At 39.7% G+C, this 20,307-nt stretch overlaps 1 protein-coding gene across 4 annotated transcripts in view; it reads right to left on the reverse strand.

Moving 5' to 3' along the window:
- The window catches only part of PDE5A (phosphodiesterase 5A), a 255,717-nt gene that overhangs the window by 98,831 nt on the left and 136,579 nt on the right, over positions 1 to 20,307 (reverse strand). For all 4 annotated transcript variants that reach the window (XM_077476828.1, XM_077476827.1, XM_077476826.1 and 1 more), the window contains exons 5-7: positions 18,914 to 19,003; positions 13,945 to 14,082; positions 10,185 to 10,252 (exon numbers count right to left, since the gene is read on the reverse strand). In XM_077476828.1, the coding sequence (XP_077332954.1) occupies positions 10,185 to 10,252; positions 13,945 to 14,082; positions 18,914 to 19,003 (296 nt within the window). The remainder of the gene's footprint in view (positions 1 to 10,184; positions 10,253 to 13,944; positions 14,083 to 18,913; positions 19,004 to 20,307) is intronic.

Raw genomic sequence — 20,307 nt, forward strand, 5'->3', positions numbered from 1 at the left:
ATTTTCCCCACTGAGCAAGTAGACTACCGGCGGAGTCTGCCCTGTGAGAAAGGAGCCATAGGAGGGAACCTCTCACCTGAATTGTCAGAATACTCTTGTTACAAGAAACTGGAAATTAGTCACCATGATGTTTGTATTATGTAAAAGATATACAATTGACATCAATCTACTGTACAACTGTCATACGGGTGCACTTATTAAGGAAAACTACGGGATGAAATTAGATGGGGGAGATTACTGAAGGCATCTGGAGAAAGTTAATGCATAGAACACACAAACTTAATGACTGGCTGCAAAGCAACAGTAAAAAAAATAAAAATAAAAAAAAGTCTACCGTAAATCGTCATGCTACAGGCTTGGCTTAAAAAGCAGAACTTCTAAGATTACACTGACTGGCCCGCACTCAAATATGATAACTAATCATGCCACAGCAACAAGCGGCATTGTCTGTCCTAAGTTAACAGTGACCCATGTTAGAGCAGTATCAGCGATGCATGTTAAAGGCCTCGGTAGTTGCAGGACAATGCCTACTGTACTAGAGGATTGCCATCTTCTATTATTGTAAGGAGAGTAGCAGTAAGCTGTTATCTGTTCTTGGGAACAGAAGAGCAAGGCTTAGGCACATGATGTTCTCATGCACTGGAACAGATCTGAATAACTGTGGAAAGGGTGGGGAGACCAGCTGTGTTCATATTCAAATGTACATATTTCACTATAATAACAAATTCTTTACCGCTAGAATTGTCTGTTGCTCTTTTAACCACTTAACAACCGCCCATTGCCGATTAACGGCTTCAGGGCGGTTGTTTAACTCTGAGAGGCCGTTAATTAATGGCCTCCCAGAATTCTGCTCTCGCGCGCCCCCTGGGGCGCGCACACGAGAGCATCCGTGACCGCTGGGTCCAGTGGACCCGGCGCATCACAAATCACGGTAAACGGCCGCTCATCGCGGCCGTTTACCACGTGATCGCTCCGTCAAATGACGGGGTGATCACTTGTAAACAAGCCGGCGTCATGTTATGACGCCGGTTCCTCCCTCCCCCTCTCTGTACCGATCGGTACAGCGGAGGGAGAAGAGATCGGTGTCAGCAGCGATGTGGGCTGCATCTGCAGTGCCCACATCGCTGCTCACCGAAAATTAACCCCTCAATTCCCTGCAAATACTCTGCATTACTCTGCAATGCCCTGCAACACTGCAATGCCCTGCAACACTCTGCAATGCCCTGCAACACTCCGCAATGCCCTGCAACACTCCGCAATGCCCTGCAACACTCCGCAATGCCCTGCAACACTCCGCAACGCCTTGCAACACTCCGCAACACCCTGCAACACTCTGCAATACCCTGCAACACCCTGCAACACCCTGCAACACCCTGCAACACTCTGCAACACTCTGCAACACTCTGCAACACTCTGCAACACTCCGCAATACCCTGCAACACTCTGCAACACCCGCCAATACCCTGCAACACTCTGCAATGCTCTGCAACCCCCGCCGATACCCTGCAACACTCTGCAATGCTCTGCAACACCCGCAAATACCCTGCAACACTCTGCAATGCTCTGCAACACCCGCCAATACCCTGCAATGCTCTGCAACGCAGTACTCTGCAACGCCATGCTCTGAGATACCCAGCCATAGACATCTCCCGCCGCCCTCCGCCCTCCGGTGCTTCTACCGAATCGCTAATACGATCAAAGCCAGAATCTTTTTTTTTTTCAGGCTTCCCAGCTTAGAGGTGAGATGTGGGGTCTTATTGACCCCACATCTCACTGTAAAGAGGACCTGTCATGCCATATTCCTATTACAAGGGATGTTTACATTCCTTGTAATAGGAATAAAAGTGATCAAAAAAATTATTTTTGGGGAAAAAAATGTCAAACTAAAATAAATAAAGTAAAATGAACAATAAAAAAAAATGTTTTTTTAAAAGCGCCCCTGTCCCCATGTGCTTGCATGCAGAAGCGAACGCATACGTAAGTCCCGCCCACATATGAAAACGGTGTTCAAACCACACATGTGAGGTATCGCTGCGAACGTTAGAGCGAGAGAAATAATTCTAGCCCTAGACCTCCTCTGTAACTCAAAACATATAACCAGTAAAAAAAAATTAAATCGTCGCCTATGGGGATTTTTAAGTAGCGACGTTTTCCGCCATTCCACGAGCGTGTGCAATTTTGAAGAGTGACATATTAGGTATCTATTTACTCAGCGTAACTTCATCTTTCACATTATGCAAAAATTGGGCTAACTTTACTGTGTTTTTTTTTTTTTTAAGCACAAAACTGTTTTTTTTCCCAAAAAAAGCATTCGAAAAATTACTGCGCAAATACCGTGCGAGATAAAAAGTTGCAAAGACCACCATTGTATTCTCCAGGGTGTTTGCTAAAAAAACATATATAATGTTTTGGAGTTCTATGTAATTTTCTAGCAAATAAATGATGATTTTTACATGTAGGAGAGAAATGTCAGAATTGTCCTGGGTGCTCCAGAACACCTGATGGCGCTCCATACATGTTGGGCCTCTGTATGTGGCCACGCTGTGTAAAAGTCTCACACATGTGGTATCACCATACTCGGGAGTAATAGCAGAATGTGTTTTGGGGTGTAATTTGTGGTATGCATATGCTGTGTGTGAGAAATAACCTGATAATATGACAATTTTGTGAAAAAAAATAAAAAGTAAAAAGAATCTTGATTTTGCAAAGAATTGTGGGAAAAAATGACAACTTCAAAAAACTCATCATGCCTCTTACTAAATACCTTGGAATGTCTTCTTTCCAAAAAGGGGTCATTTGGGGGGTATTTGTACTTTTCTGGCATGTTAGGGTCTCAAGAATTGAAATAGGCCGTCAGTACTTCAGGTGTGATCAATTTTCAGATATTGGCACCATAGCTTGTGGACTCTATAACTTTCACAAAGACCAAATAATATCCACCAATTTGTACTTATTTTTACCAAAGATATGTAGTGGTATAAATTTTGGCCAAAATTTATGAAGAAAAAATTACTAATCTGCAAAATTTTCTAACAGAAACAAAGAAAATTTCGTTTTTTTACAGAATTTTCGGTATTTTTTCTTTTATAGCACAAAAAATAAAAAACCCAGCGGTGATTAAATACCACCAAAAGAAAGCTCTATTTGTGTGAAAAAAAGGACAAAAATTTCATATAGGTCCAGTGTTGCATGACTGAGTAATTGTCATTCAAAATGCGAGAGCACCGAAAGCTGAAAATTGGTCTGGTTATTAAGGGTGTTTAAGTGCCCAGTGGTCAAGTGGTTAATGTTTCTACTAATCCTGTATGGAATACGTAAATAACTAATTATTGTAGCTATGTATGTTAATTTGTGCTGATATATGAAAGTTTTATCAGTCGAAAATATGCTCACCGATATCATTTTATATTCCATATCTTTAATTAGATGTATACATTTAGTATAATTTCTAGATAAACTATACAATGTAATTTAAAACTAAAAATAGTGCAGTGCTAAAAATATGTATATAAACTAATCAACAGTCATGCAGTAATTTTTTTTAATTATTATTAATACGAATTAGCTATAAACAAACGATCCATTAATATGGCTAAATAAAATGCACAAGTATCAATTAATATCTTATTTTATATCACCAAAAAGGAAAATAATTACATATAAAAATAAATGTGAAAATAAAATAAATAAATAAAAAGTAGCCAAAAGTCCCAAGTGTACTTGCAGTGCACGGTTCATTTTCCTTTCGTAAATAACCCCCAAAGTGTCATGAAAGCAATCCTGCTTCATGCACTCCTCCAATTCCTTCAGCGTCACATCTAACTACAGGGATGGATTTACTAAAGGCTAAAACACTGTGAAATTTGCACATGAAGTTGCTCTCATTTTCCCCAGAGATTAGTAAATGTGGTAAAGCTTTACTTAGGTAAAGAATAACAGAAGAGCACCCCGGGTGACGAGGAGCTCGGGAATCATATACCCTGTACACACGGTCGGACATTCCGACCACAAAATCCATCAGATTTTTTTCAACGGATTTTGGCCAAAACTTGTGTTGCATACACACGGTCAGACAAAGTTGTTGGAAAAATCTGATCATTCGGAATGAGGTGACGTTTGTTATGTACGATGGGACTACGTAGAGGCCAGTAGCCAATAGTTTTCTTCTCGTAATTTATTCTGAGCATGCGTGGCACTTTGTCCGTCAGAATTCTCTACACACTATCGTAAAAAGTCTGATCGGATTTTGTTGTCGGAAAATTTTAGATCCTGCTCCCAAACTTTTTCCCGAAAGTCCGATAGAGCCCACACACAATCGGATTTTCCGACAATATAATCCGATCGGACCTTTTCCGTCTGAATTTCCGACTGTGTGTACAGGGCATAACAGTTGCCCAGCGCCATCTTTAGGCTGTGCCCGAAACAAATATACTGTGCACTTTGCAAGTGCAGTTGCACTAATTTTCCTTAGTAAATGTGGTAAAGCTTTACTTTGTAAAGAATACTCAATCAGGTGCAAGAAAAATAAATAAAAAAGAAGCAGCAACTGTATTTTTGGTTGCACATGACTGGTTGGAGGGAATCAGCAGAGCTTTTTTACATTAGCTAAGCTGTGGGGAAACTGAGTGCAACTGCACTTGCAGAGTGCACATTCTATTAACCTTTAGTAAATCCCCCCATATTGTACTCTGTATGCATCATTTTATTTAAATTTGTAAAAAAAAAAAAATGAAACTCGCATTAAAAAGTGCACTTCAAGCATAGAAGAGATAGCCAGACGATTCGCTTCAGCAACATCACCCACAGATCCGCCCTACATGTTGGGTCGCAAAAACTTTGCTGCACTAATAAAGTTTTAAATTAGCTGTGTGAGGTTGTTTGCTGCTGTCATCATATAGGTGGTAATAGCGCAGATTATTTTGATATCATTAAAACTACGCAAAGTGTAACTATTCTTGAAATTCCAGGCTAAGGTTCAAACATCAGTATTAATATGAAGATACAAATGTAGCTGAAGCAGACACATATATTCAAAATAATGTTTTTTTTTTCCACTTTTGCAGTCAAATTTGAGAAAATGCCATCATATATGATTCCCCTGTATTGAATTGTATTGTAACTGTAGTGTCTGCCCTAATGTTGTAAAGCGCTGCGCAAACTGTTGGCGCTATATAAATCCTGTATAACAATAAAAATAATATATGTATGTGTTCCTGTGCACACAGCATACCTGGTTTATTTTATTTAATTTTTTTTATATCTCTTACCTTTTAGATGTTTCTCAGGAGAAGGCCTTATGGCTGGCTGGAAGCATGTCAGAGAGTTTGTCCTAAGGACAGGTTGTGTTTCCTCTCATTGACATTAAATGCAGAAGGCAAGCTTAGGACAGAGTGTTCTTATCTAGTTAAAAGTGATAATGAAGATCTGCCTGCACAGTACAAACATGGTAATTATGGCAAACACATCTGCCCAACACGCTCATAAACCAAGAGAACTAGTAGGATGTTACAGTGCTGGAGATTCTAGGGAAAAAAACATTTAACCACTTTATCTCCCCCCCCCCTTCCTGACCCGGCCATTTTTTGTAATACAGCATTTTTTTCCCCACAAATAGACATTTCTTTTGGTGGTATTTGATTACCTCTGCATTTTTTTATTTTCTGCGCTATAAAGAAAAAAAGACCAACACTTAAAAAAAAATATATTTTTTTTTTACTTACTGCTATAAAACACAAACATAGCCAATAACAAAAATTGGAAAAAATCAAATTTCTCAATCAGTTTAGATCAGTATGTATTCTGCTACATATTTTTAGTATTGACTGGTTTGTGCAAAACTTATAGCGTTTACACACTATGGGATATTTTTATTTTATTTTAATTGTTTTACTAGTAATGACAGCAATCAGCGACTTATAGCAGGACTGCGATATTGCGGTGGACATTCTGATACTAGCTGACACTTTAGGCACTTTTTGGGGACCAGTGACAGTGATCAATGCTAAAAAATATGCACTGTCACTGTACTAATGTCACTGGCTAGGAAGGGGTTAACAACAGGGACAATCAAAGGGTTACTCGTGTTCCTAGCTGGAGTTTCTGTGTACTATGGGAGGTGCTTTCACTAAGAGAAGGCATGAATCCATGTCTTTCCTACTGACAGAATGGCAATCTGCCTTGTTTACGTAGGCAGACTGCTGTTTTGCCTCTGTTCCAAAGGATTGGCGGGTGCCAATGGACATTGAGTCTGCGGTACTCCTCGCGCTCAGCTTCCGCTGTGTATAATCACAGCAGAAGCAAGCTGCTGGTGGCGTGCATGCACACCCGCTACCTGGAGGAGCCAGATCAAATATACACCCGTGATCGCTTGTGACAGAGCGAGATCCAGGATCTGTGTGTGTAAACACACAAATCCAGTTTTCTCAGGGGAGAGGAGAGAGATAGTGTGTTCATACCAAGTATGAACACGGATCTCCCTCCTCCCATTGTTAGTCCCATCTCCCCTACAGTTAGAACACTCCTAGTGAACACAGTTAACTCCTTAATCGCCCCCTAATGTTAATCCCTTCCCTGCCAGTGACATTTATACAGTAATCGGTGGCTATTTTTAGCTCTGATCACTGTTTAAATGTCAATGGTCCCAAAATAGTGTCAAAAGTGTCCGATCTTTCTGCTGTAATGTCACAGTCCTGATAAAAATCGCAGATCACAGCCATTACTACTACTACTACTAATAATAATAATAATAAAAATTACATAAATCTATCCCTTAATTTTAGACGCTATAACTTTTGCGCAAACCAATCAATATATGCTTTTGTTACCAAAAATTTGTAAAAGAATACATATTGGCCTAAACTGATGAAAAAAATTTGTTAAAAAAAATGAGATATTTATTATAGCAAATATTACAAATTATTGTGACAAAATTGTCGCTCTTTTTTGGTTTATAGCACAAAAAATAAAAACTGCAGAGGTGATAAAACACCACCAAAAGAAAGCTCTATTTGTAGGGAAAAAAGGACATAAATATGAAATGTTTCAATACAATGTCGCACTACCGCGCAATTGTCAGTTAAATCGGCGCAGTGCTGTATCACAAAAAATTGCCTGGTCAGGAAGGGGGCAAATCCTTCTGGGGCTGAAGTGGTTAAGCTATTATGAAAGCTCAACTGAAATTTTTGTTAAAAGTTATGTTAGGTTAACGTGAACATGTAACAAATATAAGGTAGATGTTATCCCAATTTGGCTACAAAAGTGGAAATACGCTTTAACTTACAAGCTATGTTATCAGTATTGCTGGGATAGATAGTGAGTAATTAAAGAGCTAAAAATAGTTGCCCTTCCTGGAGGACATGCTCTTCCAAAATCCCTACAGTGCTAGTCACATAATCAAAAAATTAGGTTTTAGGTCACATGATGTCTGTCTATCAAACCCCTGTTTGGTTCCTGTGAAGCTAAATGAAGGGTGCCTAAGCACTGTCACATACAAGGGTGAGAGTGCTTCCCTACAACAGAGATCAATTGAGCAAATGCCTAGGTTTCTGGATATATGAGTCTAAAGTGGTTCTAAAGGCTGACGTTAAAAAACGTCACTATGCAGCTCCCCACCCCGCAGACCCCTAATACTTACCAGTGCTCAATCACGAACCAGCGATGTGCATGGGAGTAGCTGCTCTCTTGGATCTCTGCCTCATGATTGGCTGAGAGTCAAATGCAGCTCACAGCCAATGAGGAGGAAGCGGAGGTTGGTACCAAGCCCAGTTCTGTGTGTCTTATGGAAACACAGAGGAGGACTCGGGAGTGAGCACGCACAAGTGCCCCTATACAAGCAACTTGACTAGGAGGGGCCAGAAGCACCAGCAAAGAAACCTAGAAGAGGAGGATCGGGGTGGTCTGTGTAAAACCACTGCACATAGCAGGTAAGTATAGCATGTTTGTTATTTTTAAAAGAGAAAATACTTATAGAGAAATAATAGATAAAATAAAAAAATATATATAAATAGAGAAAATACAGCTTTTAAATTACTGTTCATTTATTTCAGCAAGCATGTTAAAGTTTATCTAAAGTTGTTTTTTTTGCTTTTTTAGTTTTAAATAGAGATGGAAAAAATTTAATTGAGGGGAAATCCAAAATTTACTGGAACTGAAATAGGGGATGATTTTCAATGGGGACACAAACAAAGTTTGGCTTTAGAAACACTTTTTGTATATATTACTTGGTGCATTTATTAGATTACATTTCCAAAGGATAGTAGGATTTCTCAACAAAAAAATAACATACTTTAACCTCCCTGGCGGTACGATTATTTCCGATTTTAGGTGCTAAAAGCGGTACCATTATTTTGCATGAAAATTTGGCGTTTTATATTGTAGTCCTGTAATTCTTAGGAATAACTCTCTTAAATCTGTCCAAACCAGAGTCTAGCAGACATCCCAGGTATGATAAAGTTTGAAAAATGAAATCATAAATTATAATATAATAAATAATTATAAATAATTGTACCAAATAATAATATAACAATAATAAAAATTATTCAATAATGTAATCAAATCAAAAACACAGAAATTTGCTCAGTTGCAGAATTGTCACTGTCATTACTTTTCAGTATTTGATGACAGATCTCCCCACAAATCGATATCGCTCAATTCTGCGAGTGATTCTAATTTATTATCGCTGTTTTCTAGCTGGTCTAAAACCATTTTTGATGTAAAGGGACAGTTTTGGTTGCTATGGACAATCTCCAGTTTCCAGGCATAAAGAACAGTTTTTATTACATAAAACTGCATGCAGGACACTGGACAGACCACTAGGGACAACGGGGATGTGAAATATTTACATACAGCAATGTAATCTGTAAGATTACATTATACTGTATGTTTACTGTTTGTTTCACTTTTTGAATTTGGCGCCGATCTCCATCCCCGTGCGTCGCAACGCTCGCAGGGCACGGAGATCGGCGATGTGATGCATCGAGCGAGACACGGCTCGCTCGTACAGCGGGGAGACAACGCTGGATCCGAGGGAGAAGGTAAGTAAACCTCCTCCTGGATCCAGCGATGCAGTCCCGAGTCTGGCTCGGGGATACCGCTTTTGGTATGAAAATTCCACCCCGAGCCAGACTCGGGAATAACGTCAGGGGGGTTAAATGATACAGTTAATAGAACATGGCAAAGACAATCTTGTTTTGTAATCCAGCCAATCAACTGTCTGAGGTTTATTGTAATCAGGCTAATTAAATCTGATTAGTAATTAGTCACTTTTGGTTACTGTGACCAATTTCATACCATTGGTATTTGCATCATGTTATAAAATGCCTCTAAGGTATTATTCTCAAAAGAATTTCTCAAATCTTAAGATAGAAGCAACATTTGTAAAGCTCTTAGCCCTTGTACACACGGTCGGACATTCCGACAACCAAATCCATCGGATTTTGTCTGACGGATTTCGTCCAAAACTGTTGCATACACACAGTAGGACAAAGTTGTCAGAAAATCTGATCGTACTTAACGTGATGACGTTATTTCGTTAGGACGGGACTACGTTCAGGCTAGTAGCCAATAGCTTTGGTCTAGGAATTTGATCTGAGCATGGGTGGCACTTTGTCCGATCGGAATTCTCTACACATGATCGGACAAAGTCCGATCGGATCATGTTGTCGGAAAAAATGTATAGCCCAGCTGGAAAACTTGGTCCGATGGAGCCCACACACTGTCGGATTATCTGACAACGCGGTTCTATCGGACATTGTCCATCGGAATGTCCGACCGTGTGTACAAGGGCTAATAGGTGGCCTTACTGGCCAGTAGTAAGGTGCAGGAGGTGGTAAAGGATGCAGTGATGGATTTGGTTGATATACTTATACCAGACTGTCATGTCATGAGCTCCTGTGGGCTCAATAGAAAAGCTAAACAAATATGCAGCCCAATGCAGGTGCCTACTATGGCATTGGTCTAGCAGTTTAGCAGGTCTTAGATGACTTCATATTTACTTTAAGACCGAGAAATGTCTATATTTCTATCAAAATATATATTTCGACAGTACAAACATGTTATCATAGTGTTTAACCTGGAATCATTACACATACTTTTAATCAAAAATATTGAACAGGCCCTGTACCAATTTTCCCAGAAATTATTAGCTGGAATAAAGATAAAATACATCTTTGATTATTCGCGTGTACCTTTTTATGGAATCTGCAGCTTCTTCTAATTCATCAGACTCCATGTGAAATACACTGGAAAAAGTATCCTGCAAATAGACATTCATAATTATAGTAGGTATGTGTACTCCCAAGGTAACCCAAAAAACATATGTGGCCAAACCAGAACAAGTTATTTTAGTCCTTGTATATGTTTTCTATGTATACATAGGGTGTGTTTTTTTCTATGTGTCTTCTATTTGTGTTTTAGAATACTCAGACCTCACTATATCATATCTCAAATCACTTAATTTTTGGATGGATCATAAAAATAACCGGAAAGGAGTTTCTCTTGCAGGACAAGCTAAAGTGTCAGAAGAATAATCTGAACCAGGAATACATTCCACATAAAAATGACTGCAATAATGTCATACTAATGCTGCGTACACATGATCGGACTATCCGGCGGACTTAATCCGCCAGACAATTTGACCGTGTGTGGGCTCCGGGGGACTTTTTCTTCCCAAAAGTTTGGCATTCTGGCGGACAATCCGCTTGTCTGTGTGCTAGTCCACTGGACTTTTCAAATGAACGGACTTGCCCATACACTGACTAAAGTCCGTTCATTTTGAACGTGACTTCAGGTGCGACGGGACTAGTGAAGGAAGTCAATGTCGCTGCCTCCATTGGCGAGACTGACACCTTGCTAGCCCTGTCGTCTGGTATCGATTTAAAGGGGAACCCCTACGCCGAAAAAATGGCGTGGGTGTCCCCCCAAAGTCCATACCAGACCCTTATCCGAGCATGCAGCCTGGTCGGTCAGGGAAGGGGGTGGGGCTCTTATGCCTATATAAGTCACAATGCGTCCCTGGCATTACAGTCAGAGAGAGAGCGTCGTGTCAACATTGGAAGAAGAGAAGAAGAGAAGAAGGAAGAAGAAGGCAGCAGCGATGGCAAACGAGAAGACCGGCCCAACGCTAGTAAAAGAGCTGGAAGAAGATGAGGAGGAGGAGCCCGGCAGAAGAACCGAAGAGTGCGGAGAAATCGGAAGAAGACCCCCGAAATCGGAAGAAGACCCCCGAAGTCAGAAGAAGACCCCCGGATGGCGACGGCGATGAAGGAGAAAGCCGGGCTCCTCCGCTAGCAAAAGAGCGGCAAATGAGCAGAAGATAAGCCCCCCGCCCGCAGACCCTGACAACCAACGGCCAGGGTTGTCGGGAAGAGGCCCTTTTCCTCATCAACATGGGTGCCCCCCCTCCCCAAAGCACCCACCCCCCATGTTGAGGGCATGCGGCCTGGTACGGCTCAGGGGGGGTGCTCACTCGTCCCCACCCCCTTTCCTGACCGGCCGGGCTGCATGCTTGGATAAGGGTCTGGTGTGGACTTTGGAGGGACCCCCACGCCGTTTTTTCAGCATAGGGGTTCCCCTTTAAATCCATACCAGACGACGGGGCTAGCAAGGTGTCAATCTCGCCAATGGATGCAGAAACATTGACTTCCTTCACTAGTCCCGTTGTACCTGAAGTCACGTTCAAAATGAACGGACTTTAGTCCATGTGTGGGCAAGTGTGTTCATTTGAAAAGTCCAGCAGACCTCCGCCAGACGTCCGCCGTATTGTCTGCCGGATAGTCTGATCGTGTGTATGCGGCATAAGAAGCACATGTTTCAAGCAAGCTATGTATGTGTGTGACAATTTATAATAATCAATGAAAGCATGGTGACTGGACACTTATTTTTTTGTGTCATAATGTTTTTCTGTTTTTTGAAAATCCACAAGGAAAATTAGCGTAAGAAGAGATGCTGATAAAGGAATAAATTCTCGAGTGACGTCAGTTCAATGTAATATTTTAGCAGTAGAGAGCTGCATTAGGGTAAATGACAGTCTCAAGATAGCAATGGCTGATGTAGAAAATGATGCTAAAAAACAAGGATATGTTTTATGGCCCAAGTCAGAGCCACATTTAGTGGATCAAGGCACTTCAGCTTTGGGAGGCCCCTTATACACAGTGTTAGTTTACATTTTTAATGACAGTCACACATTTTTAAAATGCATGACACAACGTCATTCTGAGGTCACACATGCAATTCGTGTGTGGCTTGCTTGACCCACCAAAATTCATTTTTAAAAATGATACAATATACCAGTCCAGAGTTTTTCGGATGATGGCCATCAAAATATTACTTATATTATTTTTTATTATTTTAGATATACTTTTTTTTTATATTGTTTTATATAATTTTTGTATAGGGGGGAGCCCCTTCTGTCAAAGAGGACCGGGCAATTGTCCCTTTTATCCCTTTATAAACCTGGCCCTGCCCTGGGGTTATGAGCAAATAGGATTTAACCAAGTAATTTAAGAAGAGTCACATGCAGTCAATAAATGTACTGCAGCTGAACAAGTGGTCTACAAGCTTCATAATGTGTGCATTTTTAAGGTAACATTTTGAGATTCATGAAGGTGCTTTTTTTAGATAGTTCAAATAAACTGTCTGGGACGTCTGTGTATGTGACAATTACACACCCTTCTCTGTACAAATTCATATGATCTTGTTTGTTAAATAGATCTACAATAAAGAATTAGTAGCTCTGCTGGTTTTATCCAGATCACTGTTAATCTATACATCTCCAGAAAAGAAATGTAACTGCAAACTTACTAAGAAATTAAATCCACTTCCCATGGGAATTCAACTGCGGTTCACCTCTTCAACTACACCATGTAACTAAATGCCAGTGAAATATTTTGTCAAAAATACCCCCTCGTGGAGCATATGTCAGAGTCCTGTGGCAACTGTATTCGGAGAAAAGGTTCTTGGTTGGTTCAGTGTAAGGGTTAGGTTTAGGTGTTTACCTACTGCTGCCCACTAGCTGCTTTTACTAACTTTTTTTTTTTTGCTGCCTTCACCACCTTTCATTTTCCACAGGAGCAAGAAAAACAAGCTCTTTGTAAGCTCCAACTCACTAAAGCAGGTCATAGATGATGCTATTTTTTTTTCCTGCAACCATGGTTTCCCCCATCAACACAGTTAGTGTTCCTGCAGATGTATTGTGTTGGCGGGGAGGTGAGGGTGCACAGGGAGTCGTCCCTGCTGGGAGAATACAATGATTATTGCTAGCGGCTAAAGCTACTGGCAATAATCACATCCTAAAAAATCTGACATGCTGTTTGTACCCAAGTTGATTGATGGATCAACTTGGGTACAATCAGCCTGTCCATAGATGGTTGGAATCTCGGCTGGTCCCTGCTGAACTGGCCGTAATTTGAATCATCTATGGCCAGCTTAAAGACTAGTCACCAATATTACCTGTGGTCACACTGCAGCTTAACTTTTTCACCATTACTGACTTTTTCCAATGTGGAGGACTATCTTGATACAGGCAGGGCTTTGCTTCCTCACAGCAGAACCTCCAGCAAAAACAACAGTGAGCGGAACAGCCGTAATATCACCAGATTCCACTCCAAATCTTATACGGCCAGCGATTCAGAGGTAGCAATGCTTTACACTATAGATGTACATCTATGAGGCTGTACAGGCACCCTTACATACCACAAAGAGCTCTGCTATTTTACAGGTGACTTTCAAGGCAAAAGGTAAATTTTTCAGGGTTCTGCTTAGGCTCCATTACATGTCTAGATGTTCCTTATAGCATAGCAGATTTTCACTTTTTCTGTTTAGTTACACTTTAAGCAGCTTGAACTGAAGAATCCATAACACACAAGAGCTGCTACTGCTACATCCTTGTGAATTATAATATGATATTTTCCAGATGTTTTTTTTATTGAACTTATACAGTTTACTCACAGGGCAGTCTTCATCCACAATGAAGATTGTACATCTCTGAGCTTGCATGAACGACAAAATTGTGGCTGCTATCTTCTTTAAAATAACTTCCAGTGATTGCTGCTCCTCAAAGATTAAGGTGGCAAGATCAAGGAGCACCTATGGATGAAGTGTAGTTCCAACAATAATTACTTATACATTTAATACAAAGCATGCATGTCACTCATCAAACTTAAAGGGGTTGTAAAGGTTCCTTTTTTATTTTCTACATAGGTTCCTCTAAGCTAGTGCATTGTTGGTTCACTTACCTTTTCCTTCGATTTCCCTTCTAAATGTTTTTTTTCTTTGTCTGAATATCTCACTTCCTGTTTCTCCTCAGTAAACTTCTCACCATCATCCGAGCTGGTGGTTAGTCAGCCAGAACAGCTTACTGAACAGCTTACTGAGGAGGAACAGGAAGTGAGAAATTCAGACAAAGAAAACAAAGAAAAAAAAACATTTATAAGGGAAATCGAAGGAAATGGAAAGTGAACCAACAATGCACTAGCTTATAGGAACCTATTTAGAAAATAAAAAATGAACCTTTACAACCCCTTTAAACCCAAAAGAATAAATTAACATGATTTTCAAAACCAAGTCGTCTAAATTCTCTGTACTGGAAATGTTACAAATCCAGCTGAAGGATAAAATATAGACATAAAATAAGGCAGTGAAGAAAGATTCTAAGTCCTAAAAAAGAACACTTTTCTGGAGCACTTCATCTCAAAATAAGCTACAAACAATCAGTAATATTAATAGTCAAGTAAATGTTGATATACAGTACCAGACTTAGTCTGGGTCAGCAAAACAAATTATTTGCGATGACTGATCTCACAAATGTGGCATTCAAGAAAATCGCTTTTAATGGGCCCATGCCAAAACAACTAACATCAAACTTTGACCCAAGACTTTATTATGTTTTGTAAATAGAATCCAATGGCGTGAAAGAAATAAAAAAAGAACTGCATGTACCGTATCTCTTTTGCAATTACATTATTATTATTATACAATATACAAAAGGAAAAGATCAAGGGATAAAAAAAAAATTTGCCCTAATAAAACAAAAGTTCAGTCTGCTCTCCCGACATCAGATTGTGAAACTGAAAGCCATTGCTGTTGTTTTTTGTTTTGTTATATCAATATATTGACTGCAAAATCAGCAAGGGAGCAACACTTCACAAGTGCTCATTTAGTTAATCAGTATGCCAGAAAAACCTAAACTGTCTTCTGCCAACTGGCAATGTGGAATATATTTTATATCTCCTGCAGAATATTTTAGTATATTCTAATCGGATGCTGTATATGCTCAATAAAATGACTGACAGAAAGGTAGCTTTGTGCTATATAGTCCTTAAAGACCAACTCTACCTATACCGGTTATTACAGCTTTGTGAGGTTGCTGGCAAGCCGAACATGTATGCTGTCATCTTAATTTTCTCAGTTACAACATAATGTAACCAAAATGTTCATTTCCACCAAACTGCTTAGGGCAGATGATGGCGCTGCACACACCTAGTGGATTATTTATCATAAGCTCTCATTATATTTATTCATTAAAGACAGTGCAGCAGGGGTGGAGGTTCACTCTTGTGTGGATTTAAGTTGGCCATATATTTCAGGCTGAAAAAAACAAAAAACAAACTCTGCAAGCTGTCAAAATACCAAAACAGTGGTGGCATCTGATTGGATACAGCCAGTTTGCAGCTAATCATTTTTATCCCAGCTTTTTTGATTTTTCAAGGGATAACGTGGGAGAGAGCTGACAGGGCCACCCACTGAGCAAATCTGTACAATGTTTGGCCAAATTAAAACCCAGATATCACCAAACAACCATATTAGGTACTGGAAGACAGTCTGTGCTCTAAAGTGAGAATTGTTTTTTTTTTTTAAGTTGATTATCTTTATATGTGCATAAATGGAAAGTACAACAACTGTGTACAATTATTATTATTATTTTTTTTTTTTAATCAATAGTTTTTATTAAAGTTTAAATTTCTATCAAGACAAATGACAGAAATTATGACTAAATAACAGATCAGTTACAGTATTTAGATACATAGATAATAGTATCCAAAAATAATAAAAAATATAATATAAAGAAAGCCATATTAATATATCTCAATTATAATCGGGATAATAAAGATAACGATCAGGAGGTTATTAATACATCCATTAATTATTTATTTTTTGAGAGTTTACAATTTATAGTGTGATTTTAATGTTTTAATGTAAAGTTTTATCTTTTATAAATAATAACATCATTATTAAAAAAATAAAATAAACAGATATAATACAGGCTGTTTTATTTTTTACAATCAGTTTATAGTGCAAGGTGGATTTTCTATTAGGAAAGCCCAGCACTCCCTACATATTTGAAAGCATCCTGGGGTTGATTTACTAAAACTGAAGAGTACAAAATCTAGTGCAGCTCTGCATAGAAACCAATCAGCTTCCATGTTTTATTGTCCAAGATTAAAGAGGTTGGAAAGGTTTGTGTTTTTTCACCTTAATGCAGCAGAGTGAAAAAACATCTGCCAGTCACGCCCCCCCCCCCCCCGTTTTACTTACCTGAACCCCTTCATTCAGTTGGCAGGGATGCGTTGTCTCTCTCTCTATGGGCTCCTGCCTCTTGATTGGATAGATTGATAGCAGCGCAGCCATTGGATCCCACTGCTGACAATCAAATTCAATGGCCCAGGTGAAGGGGGCAGGGCGGGGCCGAGTCCTGCATTTGGCCTCTATGGATGCCGAATGCTGGACTTGGGAGCGCACCCGCAAGGTAATCCCCCAGGAGAGCGCTTCTCCCAGGGGGTTATTTGATGTGGGGAGGAGCCGTGAGAGCCAAGGGACCCCAGAAGAACTGGTTCGGGGCCACTCCACAAAACAAGCTGCACAGTGGAGGTAAGTATGATATGTTTGTTATTAAAAAAAAAAAATTACCCTTGCAATCACTTTAACTGAACAAGCTGAAGTTGGAAGCTGATTGGCTACCATGTACAGCTGCACCAGATTCTGCCCTCTTCAGTTTTAATAAATTAACCTCCCTGTGTTTATCTGTTATCCATTTTTTTTACATATCTTTAGAAAAAGAAAGGTAGAGAAATGTGTTTCTTCCCTGTAAAACATTCTGCTGTTTATGTATTTTGATGTCCCTGCTAGTCACGTCTATTTCAGTTGTAATCTGAACCTCAATAAGGCTAGTGCTTTTATTGAATGCTCTCTCCAACTACTAACTGAAAGTGGTGAATTTCAAATTTTAATTTGGAATATTTATTATTTACTTGAAAAAAAAAGAAAAGCTATAGAATATAATATAACCAAGAATAAACCATGCAACTACTGGAGACTAGGATATTTTACTGTATTAATGAGTGATATATTGAACAGTCCCATAATAACAATGTTCCATGCCATGCTGAGCTTGATTGTATGTTGATTATAAAGAAATCCATTAAACAAACGTTTACTATGCAATATACCATGCAATCAAAGATTTACGGTTTCAAACCATTCAGGTAAATTGCTTTCCAACACTCTGAGACAATGGGGGTTATTTACTAAAGGAAAATCCACTTTGCATTGCAGGTGCACTTGAAAGTGCACTTGGAAGTAAAGTTGCTGTAGATCCGCGGGGGACATGCAAGGAAAATAAAAAAAAAACATTTTAGCTTGCACATGATTGGATGATAAAATCAGCAGAGCTTCCACTTAATTCAGATCTACCCCTTATATTTAGAGCGACTGAACCCCCAATGTCTAATTTTGAATTGTTTTGAAAATTGATGTGATCAGTAAAATTTAGAAAAAAATTAGCAATCACCGATCCAATGAATTTCAGTCTACTAACCTCATCAGCACCTAATGTAATTCAGTATAATCTGTGGAGGAGCAAGATGAGGTTAAGACAATGGGGGAGATTTTCTAAAGCTATAAAGTGCAAAATCTGATGCAGATCTGCATAGAATCCAATCAGCTTCAAGGTTTTATTGTCAACGCTTAACTGAAATTGCTGAAGTTAGAAGCTGATTGGCTACCATGCACAGCTGCACCAGAATCTGAGTGCACCAGTTTTAGTAAATCTCCCCCAATGTGTTGCCCTGCCTTTAAAAAGCTTGGTTATTTGGTTATTCTTCATAAAATGCTGCTATATAATGCTGTAGACACAAGATCACCTTAGGGTGTCTACTTTTCAAAAAGGGGTTATTATCAGGGATGTTCGTACTGTGGTGGCTTTTTGATTTATGTTTGATAAGAGAAATTATTTTGGGTACATGTTCCATGGCTAAAAAAAATTCAGTTAAACTTACATTGCACTAAGACCCCTTTCACACTGGGGCGCTTTGCAGGCGCTACAACGCTAAAAATAGTGCCTGCGCAGCCCCCGGAAAGAGTCTCTGCTGTGTCTCCAGTGTGAAAGCCCCGAGGGCTTTCACACTGGAGTGGTGCTCTGGCAGAGCGGTAAAAAAAGTCCTAGCAGCATCTTTGGAGCGGTGAAGGAGCGGTTTATACACCACTCCCTCACCGCTCCTGCTCATTAAAATCAATGGGGCAGCGCGGCTATACTGCCGGCATAGCGCTGCTGCAGCCGTGCTTTGCAGTGGTTTTAACACTTTCTTGGCCGCTAGCGAAGGGTAAAATCGCCCTGCTAGCAGACGCATTGCGCAGCGAAATTGGCAGTAAAGCGCTGCTAAAAATAGCAAAGTTTTACTGCCGACGCCACCCCCGCCCCTGGTGTGAAAGGCATCTAAAAACAAAAAATTGCCTGGTAATAAACGGGTATATACAGGCCTGTAATCAGGAATATATTTATACAAACGTAAAGTATCAAAAAAGTCCACTTGAAGTATTCATTCACATAAAAAACGCTAAGCTACAGACCCATATTATATATAAAACATGAGTTTCTTTTTGATAAGATTTTTAAGGAAATAACTAAATGCAGAAAACATACCTGATTTCGCCTGTTCTCTAGCAGCGAGGTTTCATACAGCTGTGCGTTGTGCAGTACAATGCCACAGAATGCCAGGTAAGCAGCAAAGTCCTGAAATAATAAAAGTTAAAATCTATATACCACAGGAAATATAAGAGTGTCAGAAAAATGAGTGGTGTATTATTTATTTGTTTCTGCACAGATAAGACAACACAGGGAAATGGGTACTCATGAAAAAATAAACATTTTTGGTTTTAGATTGATTTCTTGTAGATTTAACTAAGATTGCATGATTGTCTTCTTGCTGTTAAAAGTAATGCTTAAAGCGGGAGTTCTGTTGTCTTTTTTTTTTTTTTTTAAGTCAGCAGCTATAAATATTGCAGCTGCTGACTTTTAAAATATGGACACTCACCTGTCCAGTGCACCCGCAATGTCGGCACCCAAAGCCGATCTGTCGCTCGGCTCTCGGGTGCTGCCACCACCATCTTCACTATGGGAATCAGTAAGTGAAGTCTTGCGGCTTCACTTCCCGGTTCCCTACTGTGCATGTGCGAGTCGCGCTGCGCAATACGGACGGTCCTTGCGGTCGCTGGGACCCGTGTTTTTCCCAGTAGACAGCAGGGACGAAACAGGAAGTAGCGTAAATACCCGCAGATTCTGCGGCTATCTATGCCTGGAAGTGGGTGCAAATACCTGTATTATACAGGTATCTGCACCCCACTGAAAGATGCCAATTGTGGCTCCGGAGGGGGGGAGGGTTCCGATGAGCGGAAGTTCCACTTTAGGGTGGAGCTCCGCTTTAATCCTAATCAAATGTCAGCTGAAATGGCTAAAATGTTACAAGTAGGCTACCAACCAAGGCTGCTATATGTACTGTAATAAAGTGATTTTCTGCTCCAAAATCAGAACTCTGATACACCACTACATCCCACAATAATGTGTAACCCGACTTGTGGAGATGTATGCAAATGGCAAGACATTCCTTCTTCAGGTCCCTTCTGTACAGTAATATACTGGGTTCTCCCCTTCTTGAACACCTTATTATCCTACCATATTATATATTATTTCGCCAGACGGTGTGGCATTGCAGCAAGAGAAATATAATTTTGGAGCATTTGGCTAAGGTTAAGGGGTGTCTCCTGGGAGGCCGGTGTTAAGAAAAAAGGTGTACTTTTTCAGTCAAAAAGGGAAAACTCCTCTAAAATAAAAGAAAAAACAACTGTAAAGAGAGCTTTGCAATTTAAATCTGTTTGAAAGAATACTAAGAATAGACAGGCATTATATCACATATAATTGAATTATTTCTTTAAAAAAATTCAACATAAAGGCTACTTTCACACTTAGGCACTTTTCAGGCGTTTTAGCGCTAAAAATAGCTCCTGTAAAGCACCTCTCACGCCACCCCAATGTGAAAT

Source organism: Lithobates pipiens, unplaced genomic scaffold, assembly GCF_037356315.1.
Source record: "Lithobates pipiens isolate NorthernLeopardFrog02 unplaced genomic scaffold, aLitPip1_a1.2 Scaffold_13, whole genome shotgun sequence".
Classification (NCBI taxonomy): Eukaryota; Metazoa; Chordata; class Amphibia; order Anura; family Ranidae; genus Lithobates; species Lithobates pipiens.